The sequence below is a fragment of the Phaenicophaeus curvirostris genome, chromosome 3 (genome assembly GCF_032191515.1).
Source record: "Phaenicophaeus curvirostris isolate KB17595 chromosome 3, BPBGC_Pcur_1.0, whole genome shotgun sequence".
Classification (NCBI taxonomy): domain Eukaryota; kingdom Metazoa; phylum Chordata; class Aves; order Cuculiformes; family Cuculidae; genus Phaenicophaeus; species Phaenicophaeus curvirostris.
The window spans coordinates 31,940,687-31,966,752 of NC_091394.1; the positions used below are offsets into that span (position 1 = coordinate 31,940,687).

Consider the following 26,066-nt stretch of genomic DNA (forward strand, 5'->3'; position numbering starts at 1 on the left):
TTCTCCCAAGTGACGGGACAGGACGAGAGGGAATGGCTTCAAGCTCTGCCAGGGGACATGCAGGCTTGACATTAGGAAAAAATTTTTCCCAGAAAGGGTCATTGGGCACTGGAACAGGCTGCCCAGGGAGGTGGTTGAGTCACCTTCCCTGGAGGTGTTTAAAGGATGGGTGGACGGGGTGCTGAGGGGCATGGTTTAGTGATTGATAGGAATGGTTGGATTTGATGATCCTGTGGGTCTTTTCCAACCTGGTGATTCTGTGATACTAAAGAAACACAGGTGGCAGGTTTGTACTCAATAGCATCACATGGAGTTACCTGTATTAAGGGGCCAGGGAACTCGCATTTTTTCTCTAGGTAATACATCCAACTCTTCATCCACTACAAGCTTTAAAACATTAGTATAGCTGTTGGTAGGAGTGTCTAAGGATACAAGTAGAATTTTGTAGGGACAGTTCATCCCTTCTGTTAGGGAAAGAGATTGACTTTCAGACATAAGGCTCTTGTTTACCTTTTCCGCTGTTCTTTACCCAATAAAAAAAAAAAAAAGGCATGCAAATACATAAATCCAACCCTCAGGAAAAAAACCCAACCAAACAATGAACAGCAAAACAAAAGAGCAAACTAGCTTATGTATAAAAGAAAAGTCATGGCAGCATGCTGCTCAGTAGCAAGAAAGGTGAATGATAATTTTTCTTTTAATTAAAAGGAAATCCTCTGAAAACACAACTTTCCTAACTGCAATCCACACACATACAAACACAGCACTTGTCACCACTGTACCCTTTCTTTCTCTGCAAAATGGATCTTGCATGCTCAAGTCTTCACATCTATTTGAATGCTTTTGTAAGTGCATTAATATTATTTCTGTAAGCTTAGAAAGGAACAACTACAACCTGCCTGTCCACTGGAACACTCCAATTTTCATCTAGAGATGAACAAAAAGGGGGTTTTAATACTCAGCCTGGTCAAGCAGTTATTTTTCTGTTAAATAGCATCTGAAATGTTTCCCATCACAGGGGAAGAGGAAAACCGCACAAGGGTGGGTTTCCATGGAAGCGTCAAGTCTGACATTCATGTAACTGTTGATACAGCTTCTCTAGTGGTGCATTTCCCAGCACACTTAAACACGCTGGCAGGGATGGGTGCTGCTGCAACAGAGATCAGATTGCAGCACTTGACTTGCTCCAGCCAACAAGCAGACTCCTAATCCCACATGAAGAAAAAACATGCATTCTCCCAAAATAATCAAAGCTACCTAAACAACATGTCTTTAAATGGTGTAAGGACAGATAGCACTTTGGGATTTTCAATTCCTGCAGGTATACTTTTCTCCCGTTCTTTAAACTGATCTCCATGCTTCTTTAGCATTTATTTCACTAGGGTCAAAGTGAAATATGCATGTGTTTCTGTTCACAGTGGAACAAGGAAAAGATGTGGAAGTTTTTGGAGTAAGTGGCAGTCAAAAACCTGTACTGAATGAATATTACCAAAATATTTCATTTGCTCATGATTGACGCTGACTTTTTTGGACAACGTTTCGAAATACTTGTCAACAAAACTCAACAAATATCACAAATGACATTTCAAGATGCAGTTGGATAAAAACCATCCCCTTGATCCAAAAATTTAACCTTTATTTCTAAGAGCAGGCAAAATGTTGAGCCAACTGGTGAAATTTTGAGACTCAAGACATTAGGGATGATTTAACCATGTCTAATTTGCTCACCTAGATTTCTTCACCATTAAAGAAGAAAATACGACCTCATAAACCCCAAAATATCTCTAAGAAGGCTAATTATTCCTGCCAAAAATCACAAGGTGTACCAATCACTCAAAGCCACTTAAAGCAGTCAAGGGGGCAGCTCTCCTTTGTTTTCGCAACAACAGACACTACATTACACCCCTGGGGCAGCTTACTGAGAAGATAAGGGCAATGTTAATTTACAACACTCTGGACACCAATCAACATCCCTTGTCTCACTTTAATTTGTTTGCTGTGCATAGACTCTTGCTGGCTGAATGTTTCCCATCAACTGCCCATGCTGATTTTCTCCAGACATGGGTTGTTACCACAACTGCCAGACCTTTTCAACTGCAGGGGAACTGTTGCCCAGACACTTAGTTGTTCTCTTTAGAGACATCTCCCAGAAGTGCACAGGAAAATCACTCTCACCCTACAGATTAATTAAAAAACAGCTGATAAAGTTTGCTTCCTTTTTTTTCCATCCAACACAGGGGCCACCTTGCTGTAATGCAAACAGTCCTCACAGAAGCTTATGCCACTTTCCTCTTTGAGGAGTGTAGCCAAACGGACAAGCAAAAGCTTTCAGCAGACCATGGGAATGGTGTGATCCTTCAGAAAGGAAAACAAGCCTGTTCATTACTTGGACAGTAATTAAAAACTGCATTTTCCTCTATCCCAGAAACACTTCACCCACTTGAACACTACTTCTGTTTTATTATGGAACTCTTGTTCCATAATAAAATAATTCTTGTATCAGTATCAGCTGCCAAAATAGGTACATCCAAAACTACTGCAACTCCTGTAATTATGTGTTATATATAGGATACAGTAGTCTGACTGGAGTGCATGAGTAAAATTACAGTGGCGTTTCCAGCTGTAAGGGACTGCAAGTAAGCAGTTTATCCTTTAAATGTATTGGGAGTAATTCAATCACAGAAGGCCGTTAGGACATTGCTGTGAGGAATAATAACCAGCAACACAATGATCCCTAACTTGAGCGAAGAAGTTTCTAGCCCTTTCAGATGGAAAACAAAGGATAAAACAAATCACTAACAACCCCCCCTCTACATAGACAGGAAAGCTCAACAATGGAGTCAAAGAGAAATAGAGGATATCTGCATCAAGCTCAATGGCATCCTTTCTTCCAGACAAGTACTAGCTTTCTACCCATTCTGGGCTGCAGCAACTATGGGTATATGATCGTAACACATAGAAGCAGAGAAATGTTTTCTTCTGCTTACTGACCCACAGGGAGACACACGGCCTGCGGTTTGATCACTTTACTAATTTGGAATTTCTACTTTTGTCCTGTCCTCAGTACTCTCACACACCCAGAATGAGAGAAAAGGTCCTTGCAGAAATTTTTAGTTAAGCTCATATCATCCTTTTGATACTGCTCCTCTTTTATTTGCCCTACAGAAATGCAGCGTGCCACCAAAGCTGGGTCAGGAAAGCCTTAACAGGTGGCGCTACAAGAGAGAGTTTAAAGAGAAAAAGCAAAGGAAGAAATAATTAAAAAAACCCCAACAATAACCTAAACAAATCCAGCATCAACAAGGAGACCATGTTCTATATCACTTAAAATTTGCAAAGGGTTATGTACTGATGACTGCTACATCTAAATGTATTTGCAAGCAAAAAATCCATAGCATCAACAGGTGTAATAACATTCTGTTTTCCACATGAAAGGGAGTCCCTCCTTAAACAGAAGCATACCCCTACCATGAAAGTGCTGGAAAAAGTAATTGGTCACAAATAACAGTCATAAAACCATTTTGATACTCAGAATTCCTCCATGACAAGATCATTATAATAAATCCCTCTAGCACACAGTTGCATCTTTATAATTTTCCGTAAATGAAGCTCAGGTAATTTATGTTTTCTTTCCCCTAAAATACATTTTATTTCATCTGAAAATTCAAGAAGCTGACTAGCTGAGAAAAGGCGAGTTTACAGTTGGTTAGAAACTCCAAGTCCATTTATGAGGCATTTTGTTGCCTCAGAGATTAGTTTTCTCCAAGATGCATCATTTGCTCTGGGGAAGATCTGCAAAAAGGAAGATGGTGGTGGTGGAGATCACCGGGTTGACAGCTGCTCACATACCCCTATACTTTTCAGAACTTTACCAGTAAAATGGCATTTACATTGCAAAGCCATGTTGTATGTGATGTAGGTCCAGGAACTGTAAACCCAGATGCACAATTATGTGCAAATGAGCTAATTAACTCTGGTCTGCGAACTGGACCAGAAATTACATCAGTGACCTGGGCATGAATACCACAGACCCTGATCAGACTTTCTCATGCCTCAGTGATGAAGACTGCTCCATTTGTTAGGCACTGATGTTACCAGTGACATTTTTCTACTCTTTAGCGCTGACTGAAGCTATAGTTACCCTGGAGCCCTGTCAGCTCCTCCAGTGAGTATCAGCAAAGTGCAGGAAGCACCACCCCTACCCATGGGTAGAGCTACTGGGTGATGTCTCCCCTAGGGTCAGGTCAGTCAGGGTTTGAAACAGTGGGAAAACCCCACATTTCTACTGTTTTCTGAGTTGTGGGTAATCTGATACAAATTGCAAATGACAGTGCAAAATTAGTGTTTATGGACAACATTAGGCCTGTGAGAAGGAACAGGGGAGCCTGAACCAAATCTGACAGGTGCACCAGTGAGATGGAGACGCAGAAAGTCTTTGCCTTTGTTGTAATTACAGCCACACACACAGAGCCTATTCTGCAAAGCACCCTGTGAGATAGGAGCTTAGTTATTTCAGTGACAATCCTGGTGACAAGGCATCAGCTCTATCTAAAAGCATCAGTAAACCAAGGAACTGATAACATAGACTCTCAACCTGCACCCTACTGCTGCTGCTTGCAGCCCCTCCCCACCCCCAGAGCAACATCACTTGGATGATGCAGGAGAGGAAAGAAAAACAGCTCTTGAAGTAAGGCTTTAAAAAGACACTGTAACATGGTTTAGGTCTGCCATGAGGCTGGCACTTTGGAATTAGGGGTTCAAGTGCTGCTGTTCCTCCAAACCAACAAATTAAGCTTTGTGTGACAGGCAGAATGCCTGTGAACAGCTTCCTTAAAACACGGTTTCCAGAGGCACACAGGGCTGAAGGCATACTGTAGTCATGGCAAAATTCTTCAAGAGACGTCTCTAAAGACATATGGCACTGCAAGATGAGACTATAATTACTACAACTGTTCAACAGGCCAAATAATTTTAAACACAGTGCTGGAGTTCAGAATGGTTTTTCAAGAAAACCAAAATGAATGAATGAATGGGATGGTTTTACAGGCAGTAAATAGATTATTTAATTCTAGGTAGCAAAGCCGTGTGCAGCCTTTAGCAAAAAGCAAGCAACTTCATCTGCGTGGAGGGATTTATGGTTGTCTGTCTGTCCTACTCACCAGGCACCACTCCTTTGATGTCACTTTCCGTGTTCATCCTGTTCTTGTGCGTGAACTGAAGGATCAGTTCCTTGGATGCCTCAAACTGTTGTGTAGCCATCAGCCACCGAAGGGACTCTGGGAAAATACTTCAAAGATGGAAAACAAGTTAGGGTCGCTCCCAAGTTTCCGTCATCGGAGGAACTAATAGCGTTTAGCTGCTCATTTAACTGTTCACGAGCTACATAATTATTTCCAAAAAGCAGAAGAATCGCTTACGAAACAAATAAGAGGGAAACTATTCAGAATATACAAATTAATGAAGCTTTCTTTTGCACTGCTTCACAAACGATATAGAAACAATACTATCACCTAGAAATAGGACTCAGAAGAATTTTACAATGTATTAGAGGCATTCAGCCCATCGATACAATTTTGAAAGAAGGAGAAGGAGGCAGCATTGCCTGCCATAGACATTTGCTGCCAAGTAGTCAATGAGATGTACAGTTATCACATGGTAATTCAGACCAAAGAAGGAAAATAGGTGCTGACAGAAGTGATTTGGATTCTTTTGTAAAGACAGAGAGAAGATAGAGAAGAATTACTTTTTAGGATTATAACAGAACATATTTTTAAAATTTTTAAACATGCCATAAATTATCTCCCACATATGCAGATTTTAAGCCTTCCTTTTATACAGGTCAGCATTGTGTATGCTCCAGACAACATTCAGCTGTTGCTCTAAAAATTTCCCCTAGTAAAGAAATTAAGTTAGTTGAGTTGCCTTAAAAATATACATATTCACACAGAATTACAAAATAAAAAAGTTTGTTTTCCATCTGATTGTTTCCTTCGAGTACCGCCACTCAACTGATTCATTAATTTAACTAATCATTCTTCCTTTTTTTCAGGTTAGTTTTTTATTTTTTAATACAAACACCAAAGAAATATGTAGATCTTAAAACAAACAAAACCTCCCATACTTCTATAGATACACAGACTTCCAGATCTGACTCCAAGCATGTTTTTCTTTCTTGTTTAGACCTCATTTTCACTGATCCTCCAAAAGACCTTTCCAAGAATGAATTTAACAGCTACTTTTAACTTCAGATGTATAATAAACCTCAAATTTCCTTCACAAAGCACTGATCTTTGCTGTGGATGCTGCCTCAGTTCTTATACTTCTAAGCAGTGGACCAGGCAATTGCACCATTATGATACTATCTTCTAAGGCTGATGCAATTTGGAAGACAGCTTAGTGAAACCTCCATCCTAGATAAAGTTTTTTTTTTGAAGAAGAAAAATGAAGAGAAGTTAGGCAGACAGAAATCCAAATGATATCAGGCAATAAAAATATGTAACAGTCATGATGACAGCCGTTCAGCTTGACAGCTTATTTACTACCACTGGTGCTGCAAGGATGCTTTGGCATATCCTCCTGTATTGCAAATGCATGTTTTGAAAAATTAAGAACTGTTTGAATGTAAAATCTCCCTCCACTTGTCTGGGGAGAGGAGACAGCTTCATCCGCTAGCCTAAAAGCTCCACTTTTTGAATGGTCTGCTTACAGGTCCTAGAGGCCAAGTCCTGCGGGGAGCATCTTTGCCTAAGGAAGGAAAAAAGCTGCAGGGACAGGCATTGCAGGGACAAGTACTGTTTCTGCCTTCCTGCTCCTACAGGTTTCTCAAAATGGAAGTGCTGAAGCCTCACATCTTTCAGCTGCTCCACTACTCAGTGGTGGCAGTGGGAGGTTCAAATCATTTAAAGATCTTTAAAAACACCTGGGCTGCTTTGAGTCCACTTTATCAGGCGCAGTAAGGGGAAGAGCTGGCTACCCCATCTTTGTGCAGGTGCCAAGAGTCATCTGTATGTACCTACTGTCGCACTTTGTCACCAAATCAAGCACCACCACAAACTCAAAAAAAAAAAATGGCACCAACGCCCTGACCCCTGCGGACTTCTACACAGAAATGTGGTCACAACCTGATATGTTATCACCTGGCATTAAGTTATATATATATACTTATACATGAGAGAGAGAGAGTGTGTGTGTGTGTGTATATATATATACACACACACATATATATACATAAAATAAAGCTGAGAGAGCTTTCTGCCAGGGTTTGGTTTGGGCACCTGACTGAGCTGACTGCAGATGCTTGGTTGATAGTCTTCTGCTTCCTCCATCAGCAAGGAAAGGACCAACCTTTTGCAGTTGAAGAGAAGAATGGGGGGTGGGTAGGGGGAAATGTTGAGCTCCAGTTACACAGCTGCTGCTTGGGAGAGGAGGGGGGGAAGAGTAGGAGGGACACTAGGAAAAAAGATCCAAAGCTTGAGAAATCTTAAGACCAGAGAAGAATCCTTGACAGAAAATGGCCAGGCAGGTACCATGCGTAGCTAGAAGCAGCATGATCCTGTCCAGATGCAAAACAAACCCACAGCCACACAAAGGGTCTAGCGTGTCAATTAGTAGTCTGCCCCTGGGCAATAAATCTGGTTATAACTTTGTGTCTTCATGAGGCTAACCCCGTCTAATAGTACCAGAAAAGAATTGGCCATCCCTTCCCAGTTCTTGAGTTTTGATTAGAGTGAAGCAGAAGTTCACTTCCGACTATTGATACCTTTGCTGAACTTCAACGTATGGTCCTGTCAGGAGCTTCCTGCATCCAAGGGAGAGGAAATAACGCCTCTCTATAACTGGAGCTCTCCTTCCCTTATGGCTCCAGCACAAACACACACTTTGAAAGAAGCCTAACTTCTATCAACTTGTGTTTACATGCTTGTCACCAACCCCTGTACTCAAGTCTAGCTTCTGTGGATGCTTCTCTGCCCTCCCAGAACGACCTGAGAGCTCAGAAAAGGCATCTGCTTGATTTGCAAGTGTCCCAGTCCACCAGCACATCCCTCTCAGACAAAAGTGCTGTGTTCCCCTTTCCCCCATCCATGCCCAGCTGTCCCCTCTGCTTAGCCACCCACCTCCTGGGGATGGTTTAACCTGCCATGTGTACATGGCCAGGAGCAGAGTGAATCTATAGGTGGGAGAGGGCTAAGCCCCAGAACAGAGGGACAAACAGCTCTCTCACAGCAAGAGATGTAAATAAAGAGCGGAAGGAGGAAGAAGGAGGCAGCAAGGGCTATCATAGTCTCTGTTATTGAACTCACTGCTTTGGGTACATGATGGGGAATTAACAAGCAGTGCAGTTATCCAGTTTTCTTTTATTACATATCAGTTAGTTTTCTTCCTTCATCTGTAACATATGCTGAGAGTCCATGCTCTGTTCACCAACACAATGCGTGAGGAAGAAGAGAGGAAAGGAAATAGGTAAAGAAACAGTAGCACTTTCCAGAGAACATGCAACAGATGGAAGAGAAAAGTCTAAGTTCATAATGTACCAACAGTATAACTAAACAGGCATCCTAACCAGAGTCCATTTCTGCAAATGCAAAAACCCTGGGCAATGCAAATCCTATTACTCTGACTGTTACCACTATTTATCAAGCTGTCGTATCAAACATTATATAAGGGGGATCTATTATATTTGCATGGTCTGCCTGCCTTGTCCAGCCAAAAAGCTACAAAGCTCTTGGAGACAAGAAAATAAATGTTAGCATTTCCTATTGCTTTCAATGTCACCCAGGGGTGACTTCTCAACAGGAATGTATGAGATGCTGACTCATCCACCTGGAAAACACACTAACATCCAGAAGACTGCTGAGGGGTTACTGCTGTCCGTGTCATCTATTGCATTCATTAGGTGCCTTCACACTGTCATTACTGTCCCTTTGGACAAGAATATCAGTAAGCATTCTGTTTGATATTGGGTTCTATCCAGTGGTGGATATGCTGCTTTCCAGCTGGCAGGCATCCCAATAGGAGGTTTTGGAGCAGACCTGAGTGTGTATGTGTTTGCATGTGTATAACATATGGCAGGTTTGGGAGAACAGTATCGTACACTAACAAGAACACTCCAGCTTATTCGTCACCAAGATTAACACTGACAAGATGAGACTATTTAGATGTTGCATGTTGGAAAACAGCGGTGGGAGTGGGGGAAAAGCCATTATCTTGTACAGGACTTGTAACTTCACGTGGTGTGCAGCAGCATATCTGCCACAAGGATAAGCAAAGAAATTCCCACTGAGGATTACTGCCATGAACACAGTAGAACTCTGTAAGTCCTTCATGCATTAATAAAAAAAAAATACAACTGTTAAAAATCATTAAATACTGTAACAAGTTTTTATATGTTGCCACTTGTTAGGCGTTACAACTAGCAACTTGTGTGTGTCCCACCCTCTGTACATCAGCAACTTGGTCCTGCACATTGCAGTGCCCTTTTTTCTTCATTTTTTTCCCAGTGTATAGCAACTAAATATTCCAAACTCGTCAGTGTTATCTTTAAAATGAACCATCAAGCATGTTCTTACTGTTATAGTTTTGTACAATACGGCTCTCATAAGCCTCCATTGTGTTATGTCACCACTGCATGTCACTATTAAGACAGAATCAGCAAAGAAAGGCTTTTTAGGAGGTTTATAGCATCCAGGCTGGGATGGACTCAGCACCACTCCCAAGGCAAGAGTCACCCTGCTTATCTCAGGATAGCTGTACCGATGCTGCAGTGCTGCCAGCACAGCGGGCAGAAAGGAGTGGGAACAGCCAGGAGGGAAGGATTACTTGCCGAAACAATCCCAAGCCACTGCCTGGTGCAGGCTGGCTGCTCAGGCTTCAGCACAACATGAACTAATTCAGGCAAAATTGAGTAGGTAGTCCAGTTGAGGGCTGGCGACCTCATGCACACAAGACATCCAAGTGAGCTTGTTCAAGAGCTGACACAAGTTATTTATAATCTATCTTGGCTAACCCAGGCCAAAGAAACCAACAGTGACAGCCCAGAACCACAATACAGGTTTCAAGGGAAAATCTAGCTCTGCAGCCACAATCAAAAAACAGCTAGGCTGAGATGCATCCTCTCAAGAATTGTTTTCATCCTTATATAGGAAGTGAAAGATGGAGTAATAGCAAAGTACAACTTGCTGCTCGATGAAAGAGGACCATCTCCTATGCTCCCATCATGTCACAGCACATAACCTATGTGTGTGCTGCAGCAAATTCTAAAGCTATTATTTCTAATTTCAAAGTAAAATCTTTGCAAGTGGTGAATGTAAGAACAAAGTGAAAGGTATGCACACTTCCTGACAGCAAAGCGCCTTCCAAGACCAACATTAGGAACTTGTATTGTCTTTGACCCAAAAGGAGGAAGAAATACTTACACCCAGTAAAACAGCATCAGCAGGAAAGGACAGATGATGACTGCCTGAAGGACCTGCCAGTCCCTGCAGAGTGCAGCCAGCCCGGGCATGAGGAACTGCCCTGCCATTTCGATGAAACTTGCCACCATGGTGATCATGAACCGGTGCCCAGGGGGGCAGAGCTCTATTCCTGAAACACAAAGCACACACAAACACGTTAAGTCCCCCAACAGCAAAGGCACCCACAGAGCATCTCTTTATGAAACTATGAGGGAGTTAATACCCTTGAAGACATGAAGCCAAAATTATGCACAATCACATATATCCTGTTTCCCCTGTAAGTAAGCTTCGAATACACTACCAGTTCTAGAGAAATTCATTAACCACTGGCTGTAGCACTAACATTGCCACTTCCATACACCCATGACACCTTCTGCAGACCTCCTGTATCATCGCTGTCACCTTTCTTTCAGTCTCTGACTAGACAAGTATTTTACCAAACTGCAAGATTTTGCTTTTTTCTCTTAAAGGCAACATAGGGTACAACACAATCCACAGGCTTTGGGTTGAACCTTTTCACAGTTTGAAACGCTGCATGCCTTTCCAATCAGTTTGCACAGCTCTCGGGATACAGCTGCCTAGCTCATATAGAACACCACCTGCCCACAAGTTTAATATGCTACGACTCAGCCAGTTTCAAGCTGGATTTTGCTGAGTGGGTTGTTTCTGGGTTTGCTTTTTGTTTTCACCATAGCTAATCTGGATCAACTTTCAAATGAGCCAACCTTCCATCTGTCTTATCCTGTCCTTCATCCTTCCTTTTGCTGTAGGCCAATTTGCTACCGTCACTGTTGTCATCATTTGTCTCAGCTCCCTGGCGATGACAAGTGTGTTTAGTAGATAAAAGCTTCCTTAAACCCTGAATTCTGGCTACCTTTTTATTTAGTCCCCAGAGATGAATACAACTTTATCAGAAATATAGCTTGGAAAAGAGAAAAATCATGACAAAACAAACCAGCAACAAAAATCACAGTAGAGAAATTGGACTGCCTCGTGGAAATATTTAAACAATTTTTTTGCCAGTAAGATTGCAACAGAAGCCCCTATTTCCCATCTCCCACTTGCCTGCATTCACTCCAACAGATTAATAATTAAGTACAATAAACCTGCCACAAATGTCATGCAGTATTTATCAGCACGCTGACACAGAAACAGGCTTGTAAACATTCATGATACGTTGCTATCAGCATTGTTGCTTTTCCTTGGGATGTTTCCTATGGTTGTTTTGAATTAGAATCTAATAAATGTTAAAATTGTAATTGAAAAGCTACAAGACAATAGGAAAACACGACAGCCGCTCCGTTATTCACTCTCCGATCTGTAGCTTGCTCAGCAATTATCACTGCAACACAGATTTAAACAAGCTGACCAGGAACTAGATTGTAGATGAAATGTAGGATTAAACACCACACACTGTTCCCTCCCCCCTTTCTTTTCAGCCAATGACAAAAGCTATTGATGGATTTTTGCCAGTACAGAAGTAAATTGTATCTGTTGCGAGGCAGCCCAAATTTTCATTAACTTAACCACAAACACAGCAGCTTTGGAAAAGGAAGGGGGGGAGGAACCCTCAAAGTCTCTCACTTGCTATAAAAGGCTTTTACATTTTAATTAGGAAAACAAGATTAAAACACAGAGCTCCTTATGTCATTAATATGGTTTCATTCTTGCTAACAAAATATCCCAAGCTTAGGAGAATTTTTTTTAAGTCTATGCAAAGAGGTCACTTCCTTTTTATTTTCCTAAGCTTCACATATAAAGTGGTTCTGTTTGTTTTTCTAAACCTTCAAGTCCCAGTTACTCCAATGTTCCTTCATTAAGTGCAAGGACAAGTTTTGTTGCTATAGAAACAGGAAGTCTGCTTTAGACAGGTAAGGCTTTGGCATTTCAATTGCATTGCTTAGTGTGGTATCAGAGGAAAAAAAATAATCAAGAGGAGAACAACTTTTATATGAAGTCAGACAGAGGAGGCCAAATAATAAAAGTTGTATTTTATTAAACCACTGGTGCATAGCACACATGTCTATATGCGGGAGTTATTCATCATATAGAAAGGAAACAGCTTCAGAGATTATTTCATATCTATTTTCTGCTCTGGACTATCAACATACATGACCCATTTTTTTACCTCAAAAAAAGCTGGAAAGTCAAAAATGTAAACCCTTGCTGTCTCTGGGCGAGCATGACAGTCCTGAAAGCTTTTGCTTTTTTAGTATTTTTTGGAAACCTAGTGCCATCAGCAGACGCTGTGTGTATGTGAGATATCACATCTCTATTGAAATATGCCATGTATTAGGACAGTCTACTGACTTTCCAGCATCTCTAACATCAATTTTATAGTACAAAAGATTCAGAACTGCAGTTTTTAACAAGCATTTAGCAGTTAACCTCTTCTCACCTCTGCCATCAAAGGTATTCTCTGCAGCACCTCTGCCTCAGCACCAGGAAAGGCACCCTGCTGGTGCTCACATCAGTGCTGAGATGCACCCAGGGACCAGGCCTCTGCAGCTGCAACGATTTCCACCCAGTTCAAATTATAAATCACCAACTCAGATGAAATCACTATACTACAGAGATCAGCTGTATCCACCCATGGCAAATCCAGTAAGATTTTACAAGCAGGTTGTTAGGGTACACTCTTGCACCTTTGGTCAATACAGAGTCCAACAGAATTTTTAAACCTGCAGCATTTTCCAAACATGTCTAAAAAGCATGAAAAGTAGTTTTTTAGGACCAGGAAAATTATGGGCTGAAGGCATCATTGTTGCATACAAGTCCTCATTTGATCCACATAGTTTGTTATGTGACAACAGCTGCAAGGCTAGAGTAAGATTTTCTTGACAGTTCACAACAAAGAAACAACTGAAAAGCAGTTGTTCATTGCTATTTCATAGAGGCCAGCCCACAACACACCACCAGAGTCATAGTGGGTAAGATCTCTAAAGCAGGTTTTAGAATATTGAAATTACTTTTCTTTAAACAAGATTAATTTTCACTCCCTCCATGTTCCCCCATGTAGCCCTTTAGGATGCTAATTAGAGAGAAGGAGAAGCCTGAACAAGCCTTCACAGGAAAAAGCAGGTCTGTCCCACAGAGCACATGAAACACTGGAAGGCCCTTCGGCAAGCGCATCTGTGGTTTTGCCAGAAAGAAGCTGTGTATAAACATCAGCAAATTAATTCACTATAATTATACGGTACTGGAACTAGTGCATAATATCTACGTCACCTCATCTATGAAAACAGGTGAGCCTGGGAGAACCCAGGGAGCAGAGCAGAAAGGAAGACATTTCCAGAGTCAGGTCATAGGTGGATGAGGTAGGGCACAACTCAAGACCCACACACATCTTCAGAAGGTCTGCAGAGAGCCATTAGTCCTGAAAGGTTTTGCTTTTTTAGTATTTTTTTGAAACCTAGAAATACCTTGCAAAAGATGACAGGGCTCTAGATTATTCCACACCAAAATCAATTGCCTCCAACAACTGCCCCAAAAGGCCGGGTTTTACAGAAAAAGATAAGACTCTATCACATATCTCTGCATGGCTAGCAAAATTTAGGTAGATCCCAACACCACTGACAGCTCTAATAGGACAGTGGGGGCAGATAGAGTGCCTGCTCCAAGCAGGACTTCCCACTAATGTACCACATGAACTGCATGGGACACAAAGATGGGCCAGGAAGATTCCTGGCTCAGCCCTGCCTGCCACACAACTGCAAGCACTCAGACTTGGGATGTGGGTGAGGAGGGAGCTAACAAAGCTTCTGCAATTCCCGAGGAGCTCAGCCCCACACTATGTGCAGAGCTGCTCCCTCTCATGTACAGGAGGTCACCACCACTCTTGGCAAGAGCAGAGAGAGGCATGGTAAGACCATAGGTCACACAACAGGTTACCCACAGCAAATGCAACTGGCACTGGTGACAAGGGACACATTGATTTTAGATCAGAAAGGACAAGTCGCCTTTGTTAACAGCTTACTCCCTGGCACTGGGATGGAAAAAAACCTGGGTTGATATTGTTGACAACAATTTTTCAAGCAAAATCTTCTGAAAAGAAGATGGGAAACTAAGCTAAAATTATCCAAGTATGCCACAGCCTGACATCTGCAATGCTGCCTTCTCCATTTTCCAGCTGGCTCCTCTCTCCCACCCTGTCCACCTGCAGCTGTGGAAGGAGCAGTGCATCTGGAGGAGAGAGACACATAGACAGGTGACCAGGGAAATCTACAGTAACACTGGCTTAACATAAGCTCAAATTGCCACAAAGCATGTCTCTGCATCACTACCTCCTCCAAACCCCACTGGGTGAGCTGTCATCGCCATGAAGGGATTAAGGGCCACATCTCATCCTTGCGCACTTGCGCACTGGTAACAAATAATTTGTTTCAAATTTCAGAAGGCCTCTCGTTTGTCTTCAAAGGCTGACATTTATTCTCATAGGGTATTTGTACAAGAAAGACTAGCAAATACTTTTATTTAAAGAAAAAAACGTTGTAAGTCATTTGCAAATAATATATCAAGAGGAAAAAGAGGTTAAATCACACTGCCTGAATAACTCTCCATCATTTACTTGCCCAGTCCCCAGTCCCAAAACACAAAGCAATTCTTGCAAAGCAGTCTAAGCGCTAGCTCCATCAGCAACCACAAGCTAACTGCTTTTTGTGCCATTGCTGTTTTCTCTCCCCACCCAGTTTCTGTCTATGAGCCATCAAGACTGTAATTATGCAGGAGTATTCCTTGGAGAAAATGGCCAGGACAGAGCACCTGAAGTCTGGGCAACAGTATTCCCACTGAAAAAAATCCCCAAGGAGACAGTCTCATTCTAGATTCACATTCACAGTTTCACATTACATCAAATAAAAATCACAAAGCACCATTTTCGACAGTTTTTCTAATTTACTATACACCCAACACTCTTAATCCCCTCCCTCTAAGAGTCTCTCAAGATGTTCCACTATCCTAAATATGAGGAAACCAATCAGACTTAGATGAATAAGACCCATACTATCCCTAGACTCTGAGCAGAAAGCTCAAGCAACACAGTTTTAGATCTAAAATGTGGGACACCGGAAATTCCCAGTGGTGTAAGTATCCTAAAGCACCAGGGTTTGCCTCTCAGCCCCAGCAGCTGCTTGGCTCAGTCAAGAGTAACATGCAGGCTGAAGCCCCAAAATAGGATTTTGCATTCAGATTCTGTTTTTCAACAGAGCACAAGAGGAAATAAAAAACATCTCCAAGCATTTTTCCAAGCTGTTCAGCTCTTGCAGCACGTCCCACCACCACCGTGTTCCCTGAACTGACCCTTCTACCACAATGAGCTCTGCCACCTCCGTCACTGCAATCTTGAAGACTGCTGGGAGGCGACCCCGTCCCTGGCTGCGGCTGCGGTTCCTAATTCCCACCAAGCTCTCTTAAACCTCAGGGACCTCTTCTTCCTCCAACACTCTCTGTGGGATTTGTCCTCTGCTGTAAACAGATTCTAGGAATATCCAAGTGAGATGATAACATGGCCCCAAAGTGGCTAGCTGAACAGATGAATTTGCAGCAAAAGCTATTAATAACTCCCAGACAAACCTTTACATTTGCACCTAGCTGCCAGAGGGGGTAGTAAATAAGATCCAAAATACCTTCTTATACATCCAAATTTCCAGGTCGTTACTGGGCACAAAATTCTAAGAGCTGCAAGCCCTACCCACAGGCTATATACAATTCTCCTCTCAATTAGTGCCGGCTGAAACGGCCCAGGTTAAGCCTACACTTGCCTCTGGCTAAGTTTAAAACAGAACACTTCTTCTTGACTGTCTTTGCTGTCACCAGAAGCAAGGGAGGAAGCACCATGTGCAAATACAGTTTATTAGAGAACAGCAAATAAAGAAGTGCAGAGAAGGAAAGGTTATCACACGCACCACAGTGCACAGACAACCACCAATTGATGTAAACACAGGACAGAGACATAGTGGAAGGGAAGGAAAAATCTAATTTCCTCTCTGGAGAAATCCAATCCACTGCCAAGCAAGTAAAGCAGTAATAGACTGAACTTCCAATAGTCAAATAAGAAAAATGGGATTATATTCGCCTAACAGCAAGCACAGCAGGACAAAAGTTACTCTAAAATACATCTATGAAGAGACGTAAGTGGTCCTTCAAAGGTAGTTTTCTACACTTCATAGATTTGCTGAGACCTTCCTCTAAACACACACTAGCCTGCCATTTATATCTAATTAAAACTTTTAATATATGTTAAATCAGTCACCCATGCACTGACACAACCTAAGCCGACAAGAGCCATGAGGCTTGCTCCAGGGCAGGCAGCCAGCATGACACCTCACCAGTGGCACTCTTAATTTCTGACCTTGACAGATATCCCATATCTACTGGATGGAGCTATCAGATAGGTAGGTATCTAATCAGAACAGATAACTTTCTTGTCAAAACTAGATGAGATGTTCATTTCATATACAACTACCAGAACAGTGCTAAAACTGATGCCAGGCAAAATACCCTTTAGATACATTACTTAATCTCTGTTGCTATGACCACTACTATGAGCACAGAGAAGTATCACATGAAAATAGTAAAAATGGTTATACTTCACATCCAAAATCCAACCAAAACACAAGATGCAGCCTTCTCTCTCTTTACTTTCCACATGCCTGACTCTCTCCTGTAAGGCACAAATGAATAATAAGCCAACCCAATTTTAGGCCTGGTGTTGCTCAACTTTACCAGGATATTACAGGAGGAGCTTTATTCCCAGCTGCAGTCAGTTTGTAGCTACACACAGGTGGAGGGTTTGGACCACAGTCATGAAGCCAGCTTAGGTGCAATACAGGGCATTCACTCACCTCCCATGAATGCAGCGGTAAGAGCTGGGGACAGTGTGAGCACAATGCTTGCGCAGCTGAGCCCCTTCCCAGGAGCAGGCTTGCTCAGATGGGAGCTGTGCAGGGTAAGGGCGAGCTTGGCTCCTCCAAGCACAGCAGACACTAAGCAGAGGATATCCAACTGCTACAAGGAAGGCAGTCATGGTGCCATCATACTCGAGATCCAAGCAGGCTCCCGAGGAGCATCAGCAGAAGGGAGCACTTGTCATTCCTTTGTGTATCCTGTAGTATCTGTATTTGCTGAGTTTTACATTGTACAAGACAAGCATCTTACAAAACAAAAGGCTGACTGCGTAAAAAAGCCTTCAACATACCCTGCTACTTGCCATTCATGAAGTAGTAAAACAAAGAGATATTAAAACACATTTGAGGTGCTGCGTTCAAAGGAAAGCAGCAGCATCTCCTCTGCTACCATGCAGCAGCCCCCAGCCAACACCGATGTTTCATAACAGGTCCTTTATGTGAATAATGGCATTATGAAAGAATACCAGGAGAATGCCCCTGGAAACCTAAACAGCAGTGTAAAGAACATAAGAAACTGGTAGACACATAACACACTAATTTCAGAGTAAAGATGACTTAATTTAAATGCAATTAAAAAGTGATTAAAAAGCTTTGCCATGACATACATCCTCATGTACACTAACTGCTGTCTATAAAAAAAATTATCTTCCACCTCCAGTCTATAACTTCCTACCCTCCATTAAGATACTCTTCAAACCTATGTAAATAGTTGTTTACTTTTGCACACAACAAAGATTGCATAGAAATATATAGGATTCTTCCTTCTCCCTGAAGGGTGGCTTGTTCTAAAGGAAATGCACAGCTGATCAATCACAGGAATATTTTTCAAATTGAACATCTCTGCTGTTCACAACAGCTGGCCTTTTTTCTCTCAGCAGGATCTAAATCACGACTGGCATCTTTTTGACAGGAATGAATAAGAGCAGCTGAGACAAAAAACAGTGTGAGAGGTATCAGAGGAGCTGATTTTCTTTGATGCTTCAGATGAAAGGGATCTGCGTTACTGAACTTTTAACGATATTGTAGCCACTTAAAATAAGAGCAGAAAAGGAATTTAATAGGCCCAAATCTGCACGGCAGCATCTTAATTAACCAGATAGCAAATAATAGTCCAAGAGCAGCTGTTTCTAAACTTCAGTTTGCAACTGCTGGATGGATGATGGTCCTCAAAAAGGCAAGAACAAAGAAATAACAGCTTGACACCTTGTTTCAGATTTATCAAACATTTCTCAGATCACTGAGGCAGCAGGGCAGCAAGGAGCAGCTCCTCTCTGCCCAAGCACTGATCCCACATGAGATGCTCCTCCAAACAGGAACTATTCACCATTACTGTCATGCTGTTGGATGAGTCAATAAACATACCAAGCCCCAGATTTGAGCATATTCCTAGCAGAACTAAAAAGAATTTGACACAGGAGCCTCAAGCTGTTTGCAGCCTAGCTTACCAAGTGCAAAACACATGCACAGAGGAAGCCTTTAAACAGAGAGCCAAGAAATCTACCTTGGTGTTCCCCGGGTCTTAATACAGTACTGCCTGCCAGGCATGCTTTTCCCTTGGACTGAAGGAAGGTGGCTTATGTGAGGGAACTCACACCAGAAGTACAACCCCAGGAAAGCACCTTGGCTCCTTTAGCTCGTATTGGCTTAATAACGTGCCCCACAAATGCTTACTTATACATTCTGGTGGTTGGTATTAAGCTCTCATAAGTATAGTTGTAAACCCATACATGTGTTTACATATGTATAAATACACACACATATATAGGAATGTGTGTGTGTATAGATATACACATATAATAACGCAGAAGCCTCTTGTTCCTTTTCCTTCCTTGATTCCTCTCTGATGTCAAAAGAAATCAGTGGAGATTCGAGTGATGCCCTGAAGAGCCACATGCCATTTAAGATGACTTGAATTGCCCAGGTAGCATCATCAGTGTCAGGGAGAGCCCACAATACCACAGTGCTGGCTGAAACCACATGCACCAAGGGCCAGCAGAAATGGGGGTGATTTAATCAAAAGTAATTAGTGAGCATGCTTGTGAAAGGCTGCCATGCATTTGTCCTCTGGGATATCCTTATTTTTAAAGATTTTTACCAGGCACTCTGGAGACATGTTCTGTGAATGCTGTGAAAGGGGAACTGGGGAGATTCAGGACCAATAAGCTGTTATATTTTGGGTGCTTTTAGTAACATGTGCGTTCACTGGAGAAGGAAGCACCACTCAAACTAGCATTAATAGTCCTCGGTGTTTGGGATTCAGTGTCAAGACTGACACAAGCCCAGGGAAGGCAAAAGCAGGCAGATAGAATGTGAATGCACAACCACTGCAGCAGAATCAGCACAAGCAGGGTGGCCCCTGGTTTGGTCTCCTCTAACTTTAAATCTATGACAATACAAGAAAGAAGAATGAGGCTGGGGTGGTAAATAAGCAGTGAGAAAACTCCTGGTGATACAAAAGCAGTCAGTGCACTGTTAGAAGTAGTACAGGTATTATTTTTCCTCTTCCATTTACCAGTAAGCTTTTATTTTCCAAGTAACATTCCCATAAGGGATTTAAAAAAACTTTCTAGGGGAAAAAGGCAAGACTAGTGAAGATTTCCTTTCAGAAAAAACTGTTTCCTGAATCTATTAAAGTTATCATAATTTTAATTAAAAATTAAGTCTTAGGTTTTCGATTAAGGGCTTTTATTCTTTATATGAAATACATTAACTGTATGTAGTGTAGGACACCTTCTCTGCACACAAGGAGTGCTCTGTATGGTAAACTGCAGCAAACAGTGTAATTCAATAAGTGTGTAGAAAACTTGTTTGGGAAAGAGCATTCCCTTTCCAACCCCCTTCAATCACATCTCTATTTCAAGCCAAGATTAATTCAGGAGGGCAATGCCTGTATTTGCACGCACAGAGATGAGCACAGTGGAACGTCTCTCGTGCAGCTTTCACATACATAATTAAAATGATCCTATAATTGCCAAAGCGTAAACATTTTTTACATTTCTTCCTTGCTATCTTTACAAATACCATTTGTGAACAGATTTTCCCCTGATTACCAGAACTCCTTGACTGCTAAAACATAACTTGTGGTGAATAACAATAAAAGGGCAGCTGGCATTACAATGCCTCCAGCACCTCATATTTCTGTGTAAATTGGTGTGCTAAGGATGCCCATGCAATACAAAGCCAGACCACCCAAACCCATCCACTGGGATCGAAACTTTTCCCAGGGCCATCCGAGGAAAATGGGTGTTTGTTCAAAAGTATCCTATAGCCAAGAAGAACATGTAGCTTTGCAAGGGTAAAATACTAATACATTCTTATAAAACTGTGGTAAGAGCTAAATATTTCCGCTGAAAGAATGGAAAGCCTCCTATTGCTTTGCAATAACTTTGAAAATGAGAAAGCTCATATTTCTTAACATCTGCCTTTCATGGATGCTGGTGAGCAGGCTGGGAATACACTGATCTCCCTGAGAAGAGGCCATCCTCCCACGGCAGACGCTCGCTTTTCTCCAGTGAAAGACCTCTTTCAAGAAAAATCCCGCCACTCACAGAAGAGTTCAAAGTTTGCAACACTTGCTGATTTGTTCCAAATAAAACTAGAACGAATTGCTGAGCTAATTAATAATGCCACATTAAAAGGAAACCAAACTCCTTGGAAAGAATCCAGCCACAGTTCATGGAAGTAGATTTCACTTGTTTCGATTACAGCACTTGCAAACTTTGTACACATCACAGCTACAACTAAAATTGTGAAGATGTATATGCTTGCACCCACCCTCTTGGAGATGAATGACTTAACCTTTTCTTACCAATTCCTAAGTATTTCTCTATGTGATTCTGTACGTTTCAAACAGCAGTTCCTATTGAGTAGTGCTTCACTGTATCTATGATGGTGCAAGGTTAAAGTTAAGACCAGCGGGCAGAGATAATGCTGCCTAGGAGACTAGCTGGCAGAGTCTGCTGTAGACCTCACCTTGCTTAGGTATGGCCAAGTTTCTTAAGGTCAGAGGATTTTTGAGAGGTTCTCCCACCAATAAATCCTGCTACTTACTTTGAAGACAAATGCACACAGCAAGCAGTTTCTCCTTTAAGATAATTGAATTTTAGTTTGTGTGGCAATACTTAGATTGTTTATAGTACGTAAATGACAACATGACTTTATGCGCTGCTTCCTATGCATGCAGTGTCAGAGGTGCATGGCTTGTGGTGCTAGATTTCCCCTGCTCAAGGACCAGTTTCAGGTACGTCAGAAAAGCCTCCTATATTTACCATCCTTTTGTAGCAAGGGAGAAACGTGAAGGGAGTGGGAAAGGAACTAGAAGTGGCAGAAGGGAGATGGTGACTGACGACCATAGGGGACAGGGGGGAAATAAACTGTAGACCCATCTCATCAGATCAGATTTCCTTCCTACACTGAGCTATGAACAAATCACCCCATTACTTGACAAAAGAGGAATAATTCAGTTCCAGTTTCCAAATCTTACTTTGGGTATTCTTGCAGAGCCAGTAAGGAGATCAGATAAGAAAGAACTGGAAATGTACAAAAGCTGAGCTCAAGTTTCAGCTCAAACACCAATTTGCTTCATAACTGTATTCAACCACATAAAGAAACGTGGTAAACTATACAATAATTTCCATGCATGAGAAAAATGTTTGGTGACAGGAGGAAAAAAGCTCTGTGACTGATCCTGCCTTTCCTGGTTTGACAAGGGGTCCTCAGCACCTCCACCCAGGGCTGGGACACCAACACCTCCTATCCTGTCCTGTCCCAATGCCCAGGAGGAAGAGGAGGAGGACACCTCCCTTGGGCAAGTCCCCATACCTGCTGACACGTAGCAAACCTGAGTGCCCTGTGGGTACAGTCCCCTTCAGCACAAGCACCAGAGAAATGTCTTAGGGACTTGACCATCTCCCAGCCCAGATAACCACACGTCCAACTGAAGATGACATGCACTCCCTAACTCCATGCTGCATGCTCTGCAGGCACGTGGCTCAGAGTGATGGCACCCCAGGGAAGGAGGGAAGAGTCCTTCCCCAGACCATTCACACCACAAACCTATAAATTGTTGTCTAAAAAAATGTGTGAACACCAAAGAGGAACTTATTCCTGGCTTCAAAGGTATCTTTCAAGCTTCACATTCCAATTAGGAAAACCACCTTGTACCTAAAATCCAGATTTTACCAAGTTACCAACAATATCCAAAAGGCATTCTGGCTTATCTGAGAACTAAGAACTACATCTGTAAGAGCCGTTCTTACTGAAAAAAAAAGTGCAGACATAATTTGAAAAAGCAAAATTAATGTCCGCTTATATTTATGTATGTTTGCAGAAGCAGAGAAAACATGAACTACTCCTCAGTCTCACTGAATGATGTTTCTAATCAAAATTGGATTAAATAAAAATATTAGACATTTGGAAGTGGTGTAAACTCTTCAGCTATGAAAGACATGCAGAGAGTGCTGCCAAAAAGCAGTCATATATATTGTATTGAACTTTGATGTTTGCTAAATGAAGGATAAAGCTCAGAGGGCTATATTATTGGGATGCATGAGGAACTCTGAGCCAAGGGGAAAAATAAATAAGGAAATGAGCAGGAGTAACATGAAGGGGTGATAAAAATAAACAAACAAAGAGCAAAAATCACAGTCCTAAGGAATAAAATAAATTACAAGTTACAAATCAGAAAGCTTCCATCATGTATACAAGAGAAATAGGTGTATTATGATATTTAGGAACAGGAGTAAGAAAAGCAGGCTTATGAATTTTCTTTTTAGTTTTCACTATTCTAAGTGCAGTATTAAAGAGAATATATTTTTGAAAGAGAATATATTTTTGAAAGAGAATATATTTTTGAAAGAGAATATATTCATGTTTGACTGAGGGATTGGAGGACTTTCTGAACAATGAGATTTGCAGACTGGAGATTTGAGGACCTGGAGAGCCTGTTCTTGGCGGATCAGGGAAAAAAAGCTCTGCTGGGGTCTGTCCATGCTTCTCACCAGGCAGTGGCTGGACCCACAAAGAAAGACTCTGCACAAGGCTGTCAGGATTTGGAGAGCAGGCAGGTCTCTTTACACATCCCTGCCCATTTGCAGGATGCTTCCACACATAGGGAAGGTTTAATCATCGTTTTCTCACCTAAGAGGAGGGCCAGAGCTTAAAATCCTGGAGACGCCAGAATTCCAGCTGCAGCCACTGGGTGCTGATGCTCCTCCACACGGCTCCTAAGCTATGGGTGTGCATGCTTGCCATGGGCAAGAAAAAGACTCGCGCTCAGCACCACCAGCCTCATGGCAAAACACCTGCCCCTCCCGGGGCAAGTTTAAGCTCATGTTTCAAAAACCAGAGACTTGTTATTGTCACTGTTTCCTTATTTTAAAAGGAATACGTGGCTATATGGCTAAGCCATGACAAAAGATAGAAATTCTACAAAATCATCAACAAACAGCAATTCAGTTAAGCCACTTCCTCACATTTATAATTTGGTGGTACTTGTTCCGCTGTACACCTGCCTTGGTGCAGCTCCTGCAGGGGTGTCACCATGTTCCACAGGGTCCACAACCAATGCTGATGACCAGGGTCTGCAAAGCCTGATGCAGGCACAGCCCCCAGCAGCCCAGGTCATTGCTCTCTCCTTGGAAATCAGAGCCACAGGAGAGCCCATGCCACAACGCAATCACCCAACTTTGTACGCAGTTGCAACACAGCAGCATGGGAGAGTGCAAACGCCACCAAGTCTCAGAGCAGTAAGAGGTGAAGCATTCTATTATTTTGCCTGCTGCCTCCTGTGTCTGCTGCCCAGAGCACATGCACTGGTGGTGGTAGTGGAGTAGGAGATGACATTTTCATGAAGAAAAAAATTGCGAAGAAGCTAGTTAGCTTTTGCCCATAGTTTCACTCTCCAGCAAGAGACTAGCAGCTCCCAGTGCACCGAGATGTGCTCCTTCATCTGCTAAAATTCACTCCCCTGCCCTAACCCCCTCACTTATATTTTCTAACATTCACTGCCTGAGAGTAAACTGCCACTAAATACAGAGGATCCCTAATGCAACAAATGCCCTGCAATAGTTTCACTACCAGTAGTTGGTTTCCCTCACCTCCAAATCCAGTTTATTGACATTTCTGTACCTTTTCCTACATGGAGATAAAAATGTAGGTATAACCTTCACCCGGGTGTGTTTTTTCTTTAAACCTGTCCAGAATATGTTGCTCAGATCACTTTGTATCTGACGCTGTTGGGCTATAAATAACATCCACAACACAGCCAAGTACTCACATGCACTTGATTAAAATTAACTCATGAAAAACAAAGGCCACCTGTGAAATGGAAACAAATGCATATAGGAAGGCTGAAAGATTTGAAAGTCTGAGAATTGATGAGCTAGCTACCATCAGGCTGCCACCTCCATCACCGAGCCAGTATCACCCACAATATTTCTGCATAATCACATAAACAAAAACCAAAGGAAAAGAAAATTATATATATTTATATTGGGGGGTGTGTGGAATTGACTGAGCAATTGAAAACCACACAGAAATTAAAAAAATAAACAAACAGACATCCAGCTACAAGCCAAACCACATTAAAATATTCACTTATGACTGACAGAGTGATATGCAGGCTCTTAAAAGGACAAGAACAAACACAGGTAGCACAGGACTGGCGCAAGGCAAACAGTCAGACCCTGGCTTGATCAGACCCGGACAGACAGCATGGTTCACTAGCAGGCTGGTGTGGAGATGGCTAAAGGCCTTCCTGCCTTTAAAGGAACTCAATTTATAGCCAGTTTCTGAACTCCAGATATAAGAAATTGGAAATGATGATATAAATGCAGCGTCTGGGTTTTAGGCAGCACAGTGTGGTTTTAATATTGACCTGGCTGACTGGCAAAGACGCATCTGTAAACAGAAAAGAAGATTAAGATCTGAAGTGTGGTGGTAAGTTCATTTCCAAATCCTTCTTCAAAACAGGAAAACTCCTAGTGCAGCTCACTGCACAGAAGAGAGCAGGAAGCAAAAAATATCCAAGTTCTTGGCAAAGAAGGAGAAGTGTAGGCATGCGAGGCTTGCACTGATTTATTACCGGCTCATCAGTAGCTAACATAAAACCAACTATAACAGCAATAGTTGTAAAAGATCTTTCATTTTAGCAATCATTGCACACTCTTTCTTCCTAGAAGATACAAATATTCAAAGTTAATTTTTCAATTTGAACAAAGGCCTGCACAAAAAGGAAAACAACATTAAGGTGAGATGGGGGATGAGGGGGGGAAATGGAAAGAAAAAACAACTTGCTTTTTGTTATGGTCTCCCTACATGACCAATGTAACAAGGGTCACTGTATTCAAGTATTGGTCCTAAACATGTCAATTCTAAGCTTCGTTATTTAGGAAGCCAAATTAAAGTTATTCAGAGATGCATATGAAATAAATAACAATGTTTGGAATTGATGCTAATAAGGGCATCTTCATGTCTAATTATTGTAAATCTACACCAAGCTATTTATATCACATGTAAAGCTCAAGGCCTAACTATTAATTTTCATACAGCGCACTCAATTGCCTACTAAAAGGATCTTCCCTTTTTCTCGGTAGTCAATTATTCATTAACCTCCTAGAAACACTCGTAGAAGACACAATTTATTTCAGGAAAGAATAGGAAATTATCATTATTGACATCTGAATTTAATATTGCTTTATGACAGAAATAG

General features: G+C 41.9%; 1 protein-coding gene across 2 annotated transcripts in view; it reads right to left on the minus strand.

Annotated features, from left to right (window-relative positions):
* SLC22A23 (solute carrier family 22 member 23) overlaps nucleotides 1-26,066 on the minus strand; it is a 113,487-nt gene that overhangs the window by 24,338 nt on the left and 63,083 nt on the right. For both annotated transcript variants that reach the window (XM_069853591.1, XM_069853592.1), the window contains exons 4-5: nucleotides 10,413-10,581; nucleotides 5,160-5,287 (exon numbers count right to left, since the gene is read on the minus strand). In XM_069853591.1, the coding sequence (XP_069709692.1) occupies nucleotides 5,160-5,287; nucleotides 10,413-10,581 (297 nt within the window). The remainder of the gene's footprint in view (nucleotides 1-5,159; nucleotides 5,288-10,412; nucleotides 10,582-26,066) is intronic.